At 42.9% G+C, this 12,483-nt stretch overlaps 1 protein-coding gene across 1 annotated transcript in view; it reads left to right on the forward strand.

Annotated features, from left to right (window-relative positions):
• dip2ba (disco-interacting protein 2 homolog Ba) overlaps positions 1–12,483 on the forward strand; it is a 43,513-nt gene that overhangs the window by 20,833 nt on the left and 10,197 nt on the right. The window contains exons 7-25 of the mRNA XM_078288024.1: positions 661–780; positions 1,286–1,483; positions 1,773–1,864; positions 1,950–2,060; positions 2,963–3,086; positions 3,418–3,527; positions 4,139–4,241; positions 4,895–4,959; positions 5,067–5,160; positions 5,567–5,686; positions 5,823–5,937; positions 6,442–6,581; positions 6,750–6,886; positions 7,565–7,645; positions 7,782–7,909; positions 8,506–8,620; positions 9,263–9,464; positions 9,917–10,029; positions 12,241–12,321. Of these exons, the coding sequence (XP_078144150.1) occupies positions 661–780; positions 1,286–1,483; positions 1,773–1,864; positions 1,950–2,060; positions 2,963–3,086; positions 3,418–3,527; positions 4,139–4,241; positions 4,895–4,959; positions 5,067–5,160; positions 5,567–5,686; positions 5,823–5,937; positions 6,442–6,581; positions 6,750–6,886; positions 7,565–7,645; positions 7,782–7,909; positions 8,506–8,620; positions 9,263–9,464; positions 9,917–10,029; positions 12,241–12,321 (2,249 nt within the window). The remainder of the gene's footprint in view (positions 1–660; positions 781–1,285; positions 1,484–1,772; positions 1,865–1,949; positions 2,061–2,962; positions 3,087–3,417; positions 3,528–4,138; positions 4,242–4,894; positions 4,960–5,066; positions 5,161–5,566; positions 5,687–5,822; positions 5,938–6,441; positions 6,582–6,749; positions 6,887–7,564; positions 7,646–7,781; positions 7,910–8,505; positions 8,621–9,262; positions 9,465–9,916; positions 10,030–12,240; positions 12,322–12,483) is intronic.

A 12,483-nucleotide genomic window follows, 5' to 3' on the forward strand; every position in this document is an offset into this window, starting at 1 on the left:
TGTACCATATGCATGTAGCAATCATGGCACTTTATTGACACATTTCTGTTTTGCATTAACTGTATTGTCCATAACATTGCAGTGTGAGTCCACGAGGTTGATTGGGGTGTGATTGTAGAAATGATCTGCTCATGTTCATCAGAAATCACCTTCAACATCATCCTCATTTCAGCCAATGTGTTGTGAATGCCGCTAACAACAGCTATGTTTGTTCTTTTTTTTTGGGTCCATTTATCCGCCCCCTGTCTTGCCTTTCATTTAAAAAAGGAAAGAGAAAAGGTAATATGAGTCGAAACGGGGAGAGGGGAGGGACGCTCAAGAGGCCCCAATCAGCTTGCTTTCCAACCTGGTGTCTGTCTGTCTGTCTCTGTGTTTGTCTCGTGTCGTAGGTCTAGACGTAGAGAACCTCCTCTATCAGATTCTCAGTAAAGTCGTCCACTCTGTCTGCGTCTATTCAAGTACAAACTACCCTTTTGAATTCTTCCTGCTGCTGATGCTGACTGTTTGCTAGTCCGTGGGGTTCTGCCTGTATGAAAGTGTCTAATAGAATAGAGATTTGTGTCGGTATGGAGTTGCATGTGTGGGTGTGTGGGTGCGCGAATGTGGGTGTTTTATTTGTTGTATATGTTTGTGATGATGGTGTTCTTGGTGTTTGTCCAGGCGTGCCAGTCAACAGCAGGGTGTCTACTAAGATCCAGCAGCTGTTGAACACACTCAAACGGCCCAAGAGACCGCCACTCAGCGAGTTCTTCCTTGACGACTCAGAGGAGATTGTAGAAGGTGAGAGACACAGTGTTCATGTATATTTGTTTTGTTTTTTGATTAGAAAAAGTGGGATAAAAAAAGTGATGATCTTGAACTGAAATAAGCCTATAAGCTTTCTTTTACACGCACATATGCATTTCACTATACCGTAGTTATATTGGGATATTTTACTCGATTGTGGAGCTGCAAGAGGTTTCGATTGCGTCCATGTAGAAGGCTTTTGCACCTAAGCTTTGACCAGCCAGATATTTTTTGCTGCTTTGGTATTGCCTTTCACAACGTTGGATTGTTTTGATGAGTTAACATAGTTAGCTAGCAAACACTAATTAGGTCAATAAGCTTGTTCACTGTTCACACATCGGCGGAGTTTCCCTGCTCACTCAGCTCTATAGGAAATTAATGGACTCCGGGTGATTTGTTGCTCGCAGTGTGAACGCAGGGTTATAACTTTTCTCGTAGCTTCTTCTAACCATCTTATCTCCTCCCCCTCTCCCTCATCCCTACTTCTCCCGTTGCCCAGTGCCCCAGCCGGACCCCAACACCCCTAAGCCGGAGGGCCGTCAAATCATCCCAGTGAAGGGGGAGCCTCTGGGGGTGGTCAGCAACTGGCCCCCGGCCCTGCAGGCTGCCCTGGCCCGCTGGGGGGCCACCCAGGCCAAGAGCCCCGCTCTCACCGCCCTGGACATCACCGGCAAACCCCTCTACACACTCACATATGGTGAGCAGCACTTCACCTCATAGAACTGTTCTGTAGACATTAAACAGCAAAGCTTTTTGTTCAACCTGAGTTTCCTCGGTTTACAAAGCCCAAAGACTATGTGTGAGATCAATCTCTTGCATATGATCTGGTTTAAATGAACAAATATTTGTTTTTCTGCGCAAAACAACACCTACTTTTCCTCCTGTATGGAGCTGCAGTGGGTTGGCGATTTTTTCTTTTTTCCTTCTATGAGTATTGCAGTGCCATTGTTGGCATGGTGACTGGCAATCTTTTCCTCTCCCCCCAGGTAAACTATGGAGCCGCAGTCTGAAGCTGGCCTACACACTGCTGAATAAACTGGGCACCAAGACTGAGCCTGTCCTTAGACCTGGAGATCGGGTAAGAGTCTGTCTGAGGACATGACAATAAAAGGACATGACAATAAAATGTCATGACAATAAAAATGAGTCTGTCTGTGTCTTAGGTGGCGTTGGTGTACCCCAACAGTGACCCAGCCATGTTTTGGGTGGCATTTTATGGCTGCCTGCTGGCCGAGGTCATCCCTGTGCCCATAGAGGTGCCACTGTCACGGCAGGTAAGGCTGGCACTGATGCAGAGGAAGCACAAGGGACTGAACTGCTTTATGACGAGCACTGAGGAATATAAAATCAGAGAGGCCTCTTTGAGGTCAAGCAACAGACCATGAATCGATTGAGTATGATGGAAGTGAGGGCATTTTATACAACAGACAGAAAATTAACACCTGGCAAGCGCCAAGTGCCGATAAAATTTGTATTTGGCAGGTAAATCAATAAGGGTCACCCACCACACTGGCTGGTAAATTTATGAGATTATAACATTTGAATGCCTCAGTTATATTGAGTTCTGCTGCACTTCATGATGAATTACAAACTACATCCTTTGTATAAGTGACTCAGCAAGTTTTAACTGGCAGACAGTACATGAAATAGTATTGAAGATGGGTGGGTGACATATTTCTATGAAAAATGCTTATCATTTTGACCAATAAAAATGACAAATGATTCCTGGCAGTGTTTTTTTTCGTTTACCACCACAAATTGGACACTGGTTCCTATCCTTTGTTTGGATTTTCTGAGTCACATACATAAGTCATTGTACTATACCTGATAAATACGCGCCTGTAACGACATAACTGTTGCTAGAACTATATTTGTAGAAGAATAACATTTAATTATTAGCCTATTATCAAATTATTATTCTTTAAAACATACATACATATTGACCATTTGCTTTGCACAGTTCCTTACAAATGGCACTCAGCTATTCTAAAATCACTCTGAGGCATCTTGTGTCATGGCTTATTGCTCAAGTAACCTGATGGTCATATTGTAAATCGATATTTTCTAACATATTGATCCCTAGAATGTACTTATGGATTTTAATTGTCTCAGTTTTGTATACATGCCTCTCTCTGTGGATCTAAGTCTCTTGTCTCTCTCTTGTCTCTCTCCACAGGACGCAGGCAGCCAGCAGATTGGGTTCCTGTTGGGCAGCTGTGGGGTCAGCCTGGCTCTGACCAGCGAGGTGTGTCTCAAAGGACTGCCCAAGACGCCCAACGGAGAGATCATGCAGTTCAAAGGTCAGCTAACCCCAGTGCAGCTGGCTCAGCAGTGGTCATCTCTTTCTCAATCTCACTGGGACCCATTAGATAGACTCATTAGAGGGAATATATGATGTACACTGGCCAATTTGGGTCCAGTATGGGTGTGTGGGTGGCTGGGTGGTCACTGTGGATGGAAAATATTGGCTAGTCAGATGTTTTTTGGTCAACAGCAGGGGGGTTTAAAAGATGAAAAGTGTTGCTTTAGTGCTGCTCATCATCAGTGTAACTAAAAGACTCTTCGTCCATGTCAGCTAAAATGTTTCTGTATGCTCCATGTTCAGTATAGTGTTGTGGTTTTGTTCACCAGGATGGCCGAGGATGAAATGGGTGGTGACAGACACCAAGTACCTGACCAAACCCTCCAAAGACTGGCAGCCTCACATCCCCACCGCCAACACAGACACCGCCTACATAGAGGTACTGTTCTGTACTTGTGTTCAGACCATATATTCCCAGTTTTAGCATCTCTAAACTGATCACCAGTCAGATTTTGAGTTGACTTTACCGTTTAAAGCATGGCTAGGTCTGGCCCATAGCTACATTATACTGTAGATCGCTTAATCCCCTGATTAAGAGATCTACAGGGCTCATCTGACTTTCCCAGTCTAGAGTCAACACTAAAGGTGACTGTGCTTTTACCATCAGAGCCCCAAAACTGTGGATTGCCCTGCGTGAGGAACTTAAATTAACTTAGTTAATTGAGTGTCATCTTTTAAATCACTTCGTAAGACGTACCTTGTAGTCTTGCTTTTATGTAACAGTTTTGATTTTTCCCACTTTTTGCTCACTGTTGTAATTTTTGGTTTATTTGTAACCCCTTTTCTTTTGAATCTGTTCCCAAGTTTGTATCTCCCTTTGATAAATTTAGATTCCTTGTTTTTAGGCCTTTTTTGTAAAGCACTTTGTACACTTTGCTTTTAGATAAGTCCTATATATATATAATATATATTTATTATTAATGTTATTAGTTTATATTAGTCCTCTCCTGTTGTTGATGTTTTTGTATGTGTGTCTCTCCCCCACCCAAGTACAAGGCCAGTAAGGAGGGGACGGTGATGGGAGTGGCTGTGTCCAAGATCTCCATGCTGACCCACTGTCAAGCCCTCACCCAGGCCTGTAACTACTGTGAAGGTGAGAGCCCAGTATGTTCTTTAGCTCTCTCTCTCTCTCTCTCTCTCTCTCTCTCTCTCTCTCTTTCGCGCTCTCTCTCTCTCTCTCTCTCTCTCTCTCTCTTTCTTTCTTGCTCTCTCGCTCTCTCTCTCTCTCTCTCTGTCTGAGGTATGTTAACTGAGATGTTCAAGCATTGTAAGTCTATATCAACAAATGGTAAATAGCATGAAGGTATAAGGTTCATAGAGATGCTCAAATATCAGTTGAGGCTGTTTTTTACCTCCTTGTCTAAAGTGTAGATCCAGGTTCAATAGTTCCTCAGTGCTGAACTCCTGAGCTCCCCAGCAGAAGGCCCTTTCACCGACAGCCTTGTCCAATAATTTATTTATTTAATTTACCTGTTCCTACCCAGAGCCAGGCACTTATAAACACAGGACACTTTAGCCTCATGTCTTGGAGAAGATTGGGTTCCATGAGAAAGACTTAGGGGCTGCGGAGCTTGACTACAACAGGAAAATATTAAATCTAATGGGCCAGAGAAGAACACTGTTTTCACTCCACCCAGATTATAACGGTTGTACAAACTAGAATTAGCTTGTGACTGCACACAACTTCTCTAATGTATATTGTGTGTGTGTGTGTGTGCGTGTGTGTGCACGTATTTCCTACCTCAGGGGAAACACTGGTCAACGTGTTGGACTGCAAGAAAGATATGGGCTTGTGGCACGGCGTCTTAACGGTGAGTTGGGATACACACAATAGGGAGAATCTATATATTGAGACAAATTGACCTTATTGAGATGTAGCACAATGTGACAATGACGAAATGTGTGTTTTTCATTGCAGAGTGTCATGAACAGAATCCACACCATCACTGTGCCCTACGCCGTCATGAAAGCCTGTCCCATGTCCTGGGTGCAGAGGGTCCACATTCACAAAGGTTCAGCCCTGTCCAGTCTTAATTTAATATTCCATCTGTAAAATGGCAGCTGTTTAGTTAGTTTATTTATTCACACATATAAGGTGGTAGAACACAGAAATATATGGAAAAAGAGAAAACAATTACAGATTGCTCAGGTCAGACAAGAAACCCAATGGGATAATAAAAAGAAGAAACAAACTTAAAACACTACTGAATTAGATAACAGAAACTAAATGACAACAAAATTCAGTATAGCAGTAACAGTATAGCAAAAAGAAATCTACAGATGACAAGGGATGAAACAAATTCTAAATACTATATCTACTGTACTATTATTTATATATATATATATATATATATATATATATATATATATTTATATATATATATATATTAACAACGTGTCCCCCTTGTCTTCTGGTAGCACGTGTGGCCTTGGTGAAGTGCCGTGACCTCCACTGGGCCATGATGGCCCACAGGGACCAGAGGGACACCAACCTGTCTTCCATACGCATGCTCATAGTGGCTGACGGAGCCAACCCATGTGAGTCACTTCCTCCTGCATGAACATGAGCTCTTTATAATGAAGAACCGTATGGTCATTTTGTACAGAGGATTGTGTGTTTTTCGGCCACTTGTGCCCCATCTTGGTGACATTTCCGTGCTTTGTGGGTTTACAGGGTCTGTGTCGTCATGTGATGCCTTCCTGAATGTGTTCCAGTCTCACGGTCTGAAGCCAGAGGTCATCTGTCCATGTGCCTCCTCTCCTGAGGCTCTGACTGTGGCCATACGCAGGTACCGCATCTCCATACTGACTGACATGGAAGAGGCACCATATCTTAATTTTTCAATCTTTATCTGTCTACACTGCAAAGTCATTTAGTCTAGTTTTGTCTTAAAATCTTATTTTTCTTAGAACAATTGAAAAAATCTGCTTTCAGGGTAAAATAATTTTACATCTTTACTGTGCAAGAATTCTCTTGAATCAAGAGTAATTTTCTTGAAATTAGTGGAGTGATTTGCTTTATTCTTTCTGCCTTGTTTCAAGATATTGACACTTGTTTCTTGAAAATTCTTGAAACAAATGAAACTGTATTGGAGACAAATGGATTTATCTCACACCATTGGCAGAATTTTCCATTTTTTGGAGTGTATATTATAGTACTGCAGTTTTGCATGCAAACAATTAGAGTAGTTTTGTACATCACCAGTCCTCAACCTTGTCTTACTTTTCCACTCCCTTCCTGTCTAGCCTGTCATTTTCCTCACACTATCACTTCTCTTTTTTCTGCCCTCCAGGCCTGGGGCACGTGGAGCTCCTCTGCCAGCCAGGGCCATCCTGTCCATGGGCGGCCTGAGCCATGGGGTGATCAGGGTCAACACAGAGGACAAGAACTCTGCCCTCACTGTGCAGGATGTGGGCCATGTTATGCCTGGAGGTCAGCCATTGTAGTTTGCTGTAATTGGCACTGTAATAGTGTAGCAGTAGCAGATTTTGCTGCCAAATTTGCATTCTTGCTGTCAGTTTCTTTTCTGCTTCTGTCATCAGAAGTCAGTTTCCTAATGTGCATTTGGCACTAATGTTTTGACCTGTGTTTGTGTTTCAGCTCTGATGTGTATTGTGAAACCAGACGGGTCTCCCCAGCTGTGTAAGACAGATGAGATTGGGGAGATTGTGCTCAACTCTCGGGCCGGAGGCACCATGTACTACGGCCTGCCGGGCGTCACCAAGAACACATTTGAGGTCTGGATTCCTGTCTAAGTCTCATCTCAGAATATATGGCAATGCAAGCCTAGTCACTTGAAGAGCTAGCACTGTGACTCATTTGACTTTTGTGTTTGACACACTAGCTCAGCCTTTTTTATGTTTTTGTTTCCTCCAAAACATCGAGCGGGTTATAAAAACATTGTTGGTGATGTGGCTGTTACAGAAATGTTTTGTAGCGATGTAATCAGCAACTTGAAAAATCACATCCCTGCTTCAAAAGTCATACAACACCTTAACCTTAACACCTTTGAATGCATTTCCAAGTAGTGAACAGTGGATTGATTCAAATGATCCACTAGATGGAGCCAAAGAAGTCATGCAACAACTGCATTAAGTAGTATTTCCTCTTTCACGTAGTGTGTGGAAGCTTCAGAAGGCTCTGTTCACAAATCTTAGTAAAATCATTTGATTCCTTTAGGAAGATTCCAGACTCTTCTCATAAGCCCCTTAGGGTTTCTTTGTCTAATCTACACTGTTTATATTCCTTTTGTTCTCTCTCATTCTTTTTGTTTTGTGCTGTAAACAAAACCTAAAGCTAAACTCTGAACTGGAGAGTCTGATTATCTATTTTTTATGGTGTGTCTATGAGATCTGGTGTGAAGGTGAATTTTAAAGTAGTGTTTAAAGTAGTGCTTTTATCTCTCTGTTCTGTAGGTGATCCCTGTCAACCAGGCTGGAGCCCCTATTGGAGAAATCCCCTTCACTCGCACCGGCCTGCTGGGCTTTGTAGGACCGGTAAGGCACACATACACAGAAATAAATTCCTGCTCCATCCAAATATAACACAAATATGTTATTTGACTGAACCAAAATTAAAATGGTGCGGCTTCTCTTGTGTTCTTGCTGAGTAAAACCTCCGCCTGCTCCACAGGGAAGCCTGGTGTTTGTTGTGGGGAAGAACGAGGGGCTGCTGATGGTGAGCGGCCGAAGACACAACGCTGATGACCTGGTGGCCACCGCGCTCGCAGTGGAGCCTGTCAAGACAGTTTACAGGGGGAGGTGAGCCTTTCACTACTTCCTGCGTGCCGACCTGCATGATTCACTGTTCTGTGTGTATGTGTGGTTGAAAAAGTATTCTGGCACAACTGAACCCACTAACAAGGTGCATTGAATAGACAGGTAGCGCTGGGAAAGAGGAAATGCCAGCAACACTTTCACTACTGAGATCAGCAACCCTGACAAAGGCCACATGCTGAAACATGTTTGTTTTGCTAATAAATCTTTGCCCTCTGTTCAGCAGGTATTGCTGGAATTTACTTTCTCCCTGTGTGTGTGCCCATATAAGTAATGATAATAATTATGTGATATTTTATTGATCCCTGGAGGAAAATTCTCCTTTCATTTGCCCTCCTGCTCAGGGGGGGTCGGAGCACTACAGAGGGAGCTGGTGGGGATTCAGTGTCTTGCTCCAGGACACTTCAACAGGGTGGCTGCGTGCCGACACGAGGGCTTGAACCCTGGTCCTCTTATTGAAGGACGGTGTCTCTAACCACAAGGCCACCCTGCAGCCCCCTCTGTGTGTGTGTGTGTGTGTGTGTGTGTTAATGTGGAGTGTGTGTGTTATTGTGCTCACTCCTCTGTTGTGTGTTGTGCAGGATCGCTGTGTTCTCAGTGACGGTGTTCTATGATGAGAGGATAGTGATTGTGGCGGAGCAGAGGCCCGACGCCAGTGAGGAGGACAGCTTCCAGTGGATGAGCCGAGTGTTACAGGTAGAGCACACGTCCACTAGTGTCATGACCAAATTCAACACTTCTTGGACATCCTATAAATATTTTTTGCTTTTCGTTTCTAGTATTTAGTTATGATGATCATAATTGTGTTGTAGATCTTACCCCAATAACCAACCTACCTCTTCCTCATGTCATTAGTTGTATTTGAAAATGCAGCTATCGTCGAGCAAATGTAGTTGTATTATCTACATTCTCTAATGATTTGCATTGTCAACATGTTTGTGCACTACTCCCTCCAGACATAGAGTACATCCTCTGTTCATCTATTCATCCATTCTCTTGATACATCCTTCCTCTATCCATTTTTCATCTCCATATAATTCTATCGATCTACCATATTGACATTATTTAAGTTGGAGCATGTGGTTTATCAGCCTCATTGTTGTTGCCTGCATTCATTTTATTTTATGGTGCAGTTTTAATAGGCATTTTAAAATCTCACATGCGTTTCAAAATCATCATGGATAACACAAAAAGTCAAAGACTTATTTCCATCAAAGTTCTTTGACACAGACAGAGCATCAACACTCAATGCTAATTTCTTTCTGGCATTTATCAAACCATATTGGTATCATGATTCCATATTTATATTTCACTGACCGATGTGTGTTTTCTGCACAGGCCATCGACAGTATCCACCAGGTCGGCCTGTACTGCCTTGCGCTCGTCCCGGCCAACACCCTCCCAAAGACGCCCCTCGGAGGCATCCACATCTGTGAGACCAAGCAGAACTTCCTGGAGGGAAACCTGCACCCCTGCAATATCCTCATGTGCCCTCACACCTGCGTCACCAACCTGCCCAAGCCACGGCAGAAACAGCCAGGTAGGCCGCCGTTCTCTGGCAGTGGGCCAGCAATGCTCTGGGATGGGACGATATGTTTATCTCATGATACGATTCGATATGCAAGATAAGATAAGATAAGATATCACTTTATTAATCCCCTTGGGGAAATTCGGGATATGGGGTTCACGATTCGATACAACCACGATACAATGTAATAAATAAAAGTTAATTGACAACAAAGTATGACTCTGCAGAATTATGTTTATTTCTGAGCCACAAATCTTTCTAGCAATGGTATTGGCTTGTCAGAATGTAAACAACAATTTAAAAATGTCATTACAAAGTGCAAAAGAGCTTGTGAAACTGTGACGGGCAAGCCATCTCACTTGTGACAGCAGATAAAATGAAGCTAATATTATTCCAGTTAGATTTACTTACTGTGAAAAGCCTGTCTCTATATAGATGACTCTAACAATCTCTGGTGTGTGCAGTGGGTGTAGGTCCAGCTTCCATCATGGTCGGCAACTTGGTGGCAGGGAAACGGATCGCCCAGGCTGCAGGCAGAGAGCTGGGCGTCATCGAGGACCAGGATCTGATCAGGAAGGTACTGCCACACAGACCCCAAACCGCACTTTTTACCACACTGACCATAGAAAATTTAGCAATTTGTATTACCTTGATTGGTTAAGGGATTCTACATCTGTGACTCTAACGTTAACACCCGGACGATGTGACAAAATTACTTTATTGTCGCTGTTTTGTGAAATCCTTGTATCTCCAAAGCTTTTCAGGAACTAAGCAAAACAGCCTTGATCTTAACTTGACCATCTTAACTTGACGCATTGTAGAATTTATAATGAATTTTGAAAGAGTATCATAAGAGATCACCAAAATTGGAGTTATGAGTTTTTCACAACAGCAGCGTGATACTGTTTCTATTCTATTAATTCATCAGTCATTGTACATTACAAACTTTTTGTAAACATGAACCCATTCCCATTAAGCTGATGTATATACTGGAAATGCACTAGATTTGTTTATCCAGTTAACGATGAGATTATATAGCTATCAGGGAAAATGGATGCTGATTTCTTATCCTAAAACTCTGATTCTGTTGTTGTTCTGCCTTTATTTTGCTCGGGTTGGGCTTTAGCTCTGTATGTGGCCCACCATGATGGTAAGGCTCTAGTCTGGCCCCACCCGCCACTGCTTCTGCTGCTTCTGTCAGTCAGATGTGCTTTTGTAGCCGTGAAAACCCGATGGCCAGCAGCAACAGCTTGGCCTAAACTGCAGGGATCACAGTCCAGGCTGGCTCCTTGGTCAGCAGGGGTCCACACACTAAATTTACCTGTACTAACATGCTGAATAAAAAATGAAAAGAAGGGAATTTCTCCATACATCAGTGTCCCCTAGCAGACCTGCTCTGCCATCACCTTTTCAGATAGAAATATGCCAGCAGTCCACTAACTTAACCAAACCAAAGGTTCAGCAATACATTTGCATTCATCTAAGTGAATGAAAGTCTCTTTTCTACATGGATCACAGGCCATGGAATGTAAATTCAGACTGGCTTTTAATTATAAAGAGGTAATGGAAACTTTGAGCAAAGGATCATCAGTGTCCTAGCCTAAAAACATTATATGAAACTCCACATGCAAAGAAGTCCAAAATATAGAAATATTAAATATGGCCATGCTGGTGTTTAAATGAATCCTCTCGTGTGCACCTCTGCTTGCTGTGTCAAAAGCTGTGTGTGCTGTGATGCTCCCCTGTCTGGCATGGCTTGATCAGTGGTCCAGGCAGCCGGTCTGCATGATGTGCCACTTTACTCCGTGCTGCAGATCCGTTCTAAACCAGAGCACAGACTCCCTGACTGAAAGAGTGGATGGATGATTTCAGCCAGTGATATTAAGATGGCCAGCAATGTGGCACTGCTAAATACCGTGCGTGTATGTCCAGAGAATGTCGTAGTGTTGAGTGTTGTTTTTGAATGTGCTGCCTACTGTCGACTTGCCCACTGCCTTTAAAGGCCTCCCTTGCTGTCACATATTGTCCTGTCCTGTGCACTGGCTAGTTCCTGAGCTTGTCCTTGTTGAGTCGGTACTGGCTCCCGTACCTGTCGATTTGCTGTTTTGTCACTCTGTCCAGACCAAGATAAAGTCACTACTGATCAGGTTAAGGGTGGCTAATAATGCATTAATGTTGTTTATTTGATTTTAAAGATATCCATTGGATTTTTTCCCCTTGAAACAACTCTGATATCTTTAAATCCTCACTTTACACAAGTAGAAAGTGTGTGTAGTATTGGACTAACCTATAGGCTGGATAAGATACATTTCTTACTTCCTCATACCATTGCAAAGTTTTAAGATTATTTTTCCTGCTGGATTGTTAAAATCTATTTCCCATTGTTAACGCAACAGACAAAGGCTCGGCAAAGTAGTTATGGCCTCTTCATTGAAAGTCCGGTGGCTTGCTAGTTTCTGATGGTGGATCCATTGCAAAAATAGTTCTCTGGACAGTACACTCCCATACCGCTGTTGTGTGTACCAGAAAAATACGTACATGCACAACCTTTGATGTGCCGTTTTTCTCTTTCCTTACAGGCTCCAAATTGCTAGCTAGAGGTCAAAAGTCAAAAGTGTCATTGGATATCTTTTAAGTACATTACTTTAAAATGTTTTCTGTTTTCTATTGCACGTCAGTTCAGTTCAAGCTGGGCTTATTTTGCTGTCTGTTACTGTCTGCTACTTGGTTGGTGGATATCTGAAGTGCAACTCATGTGCTGACACACTCCTCCTGTCTCCCTTCTCAGCACCAGTTCTTGTCTGAAGCGCTGCAGTGGAGAGCCCAAACCGACCCAGACCATGTTCTATATGTGCTGCTCAATGCCAAGGTAGATCGAACACACACACACACACGCAGGTATACATATAATCAGTCTAAGAAATCAATCAAGAATGAAGAATTGATGTATCAGACACACATACTGATCCAAAGACAACTGGTTTAATCACTGTTCAAATATTTTATTCACCTTTTATACGGTAATGGTACT

This window comes from Centroberyx gerrardi, chromosome 14 (genome assembly GCF_048128805.1).
Source record: "Centroberyx gerrardi isolate f3 chromosome 14, fCenGer3.hap1.cur.20231027, whole genome shotgun sequence".
In the NCBI taxonomy this organism is placed as follows: domain Eukaryota; kingdom Metazoa; phylum Chordata; class Actinopteri; order Beryciformes; family Berycidae; genus Centroberyx; species Centroberyx gerrardi.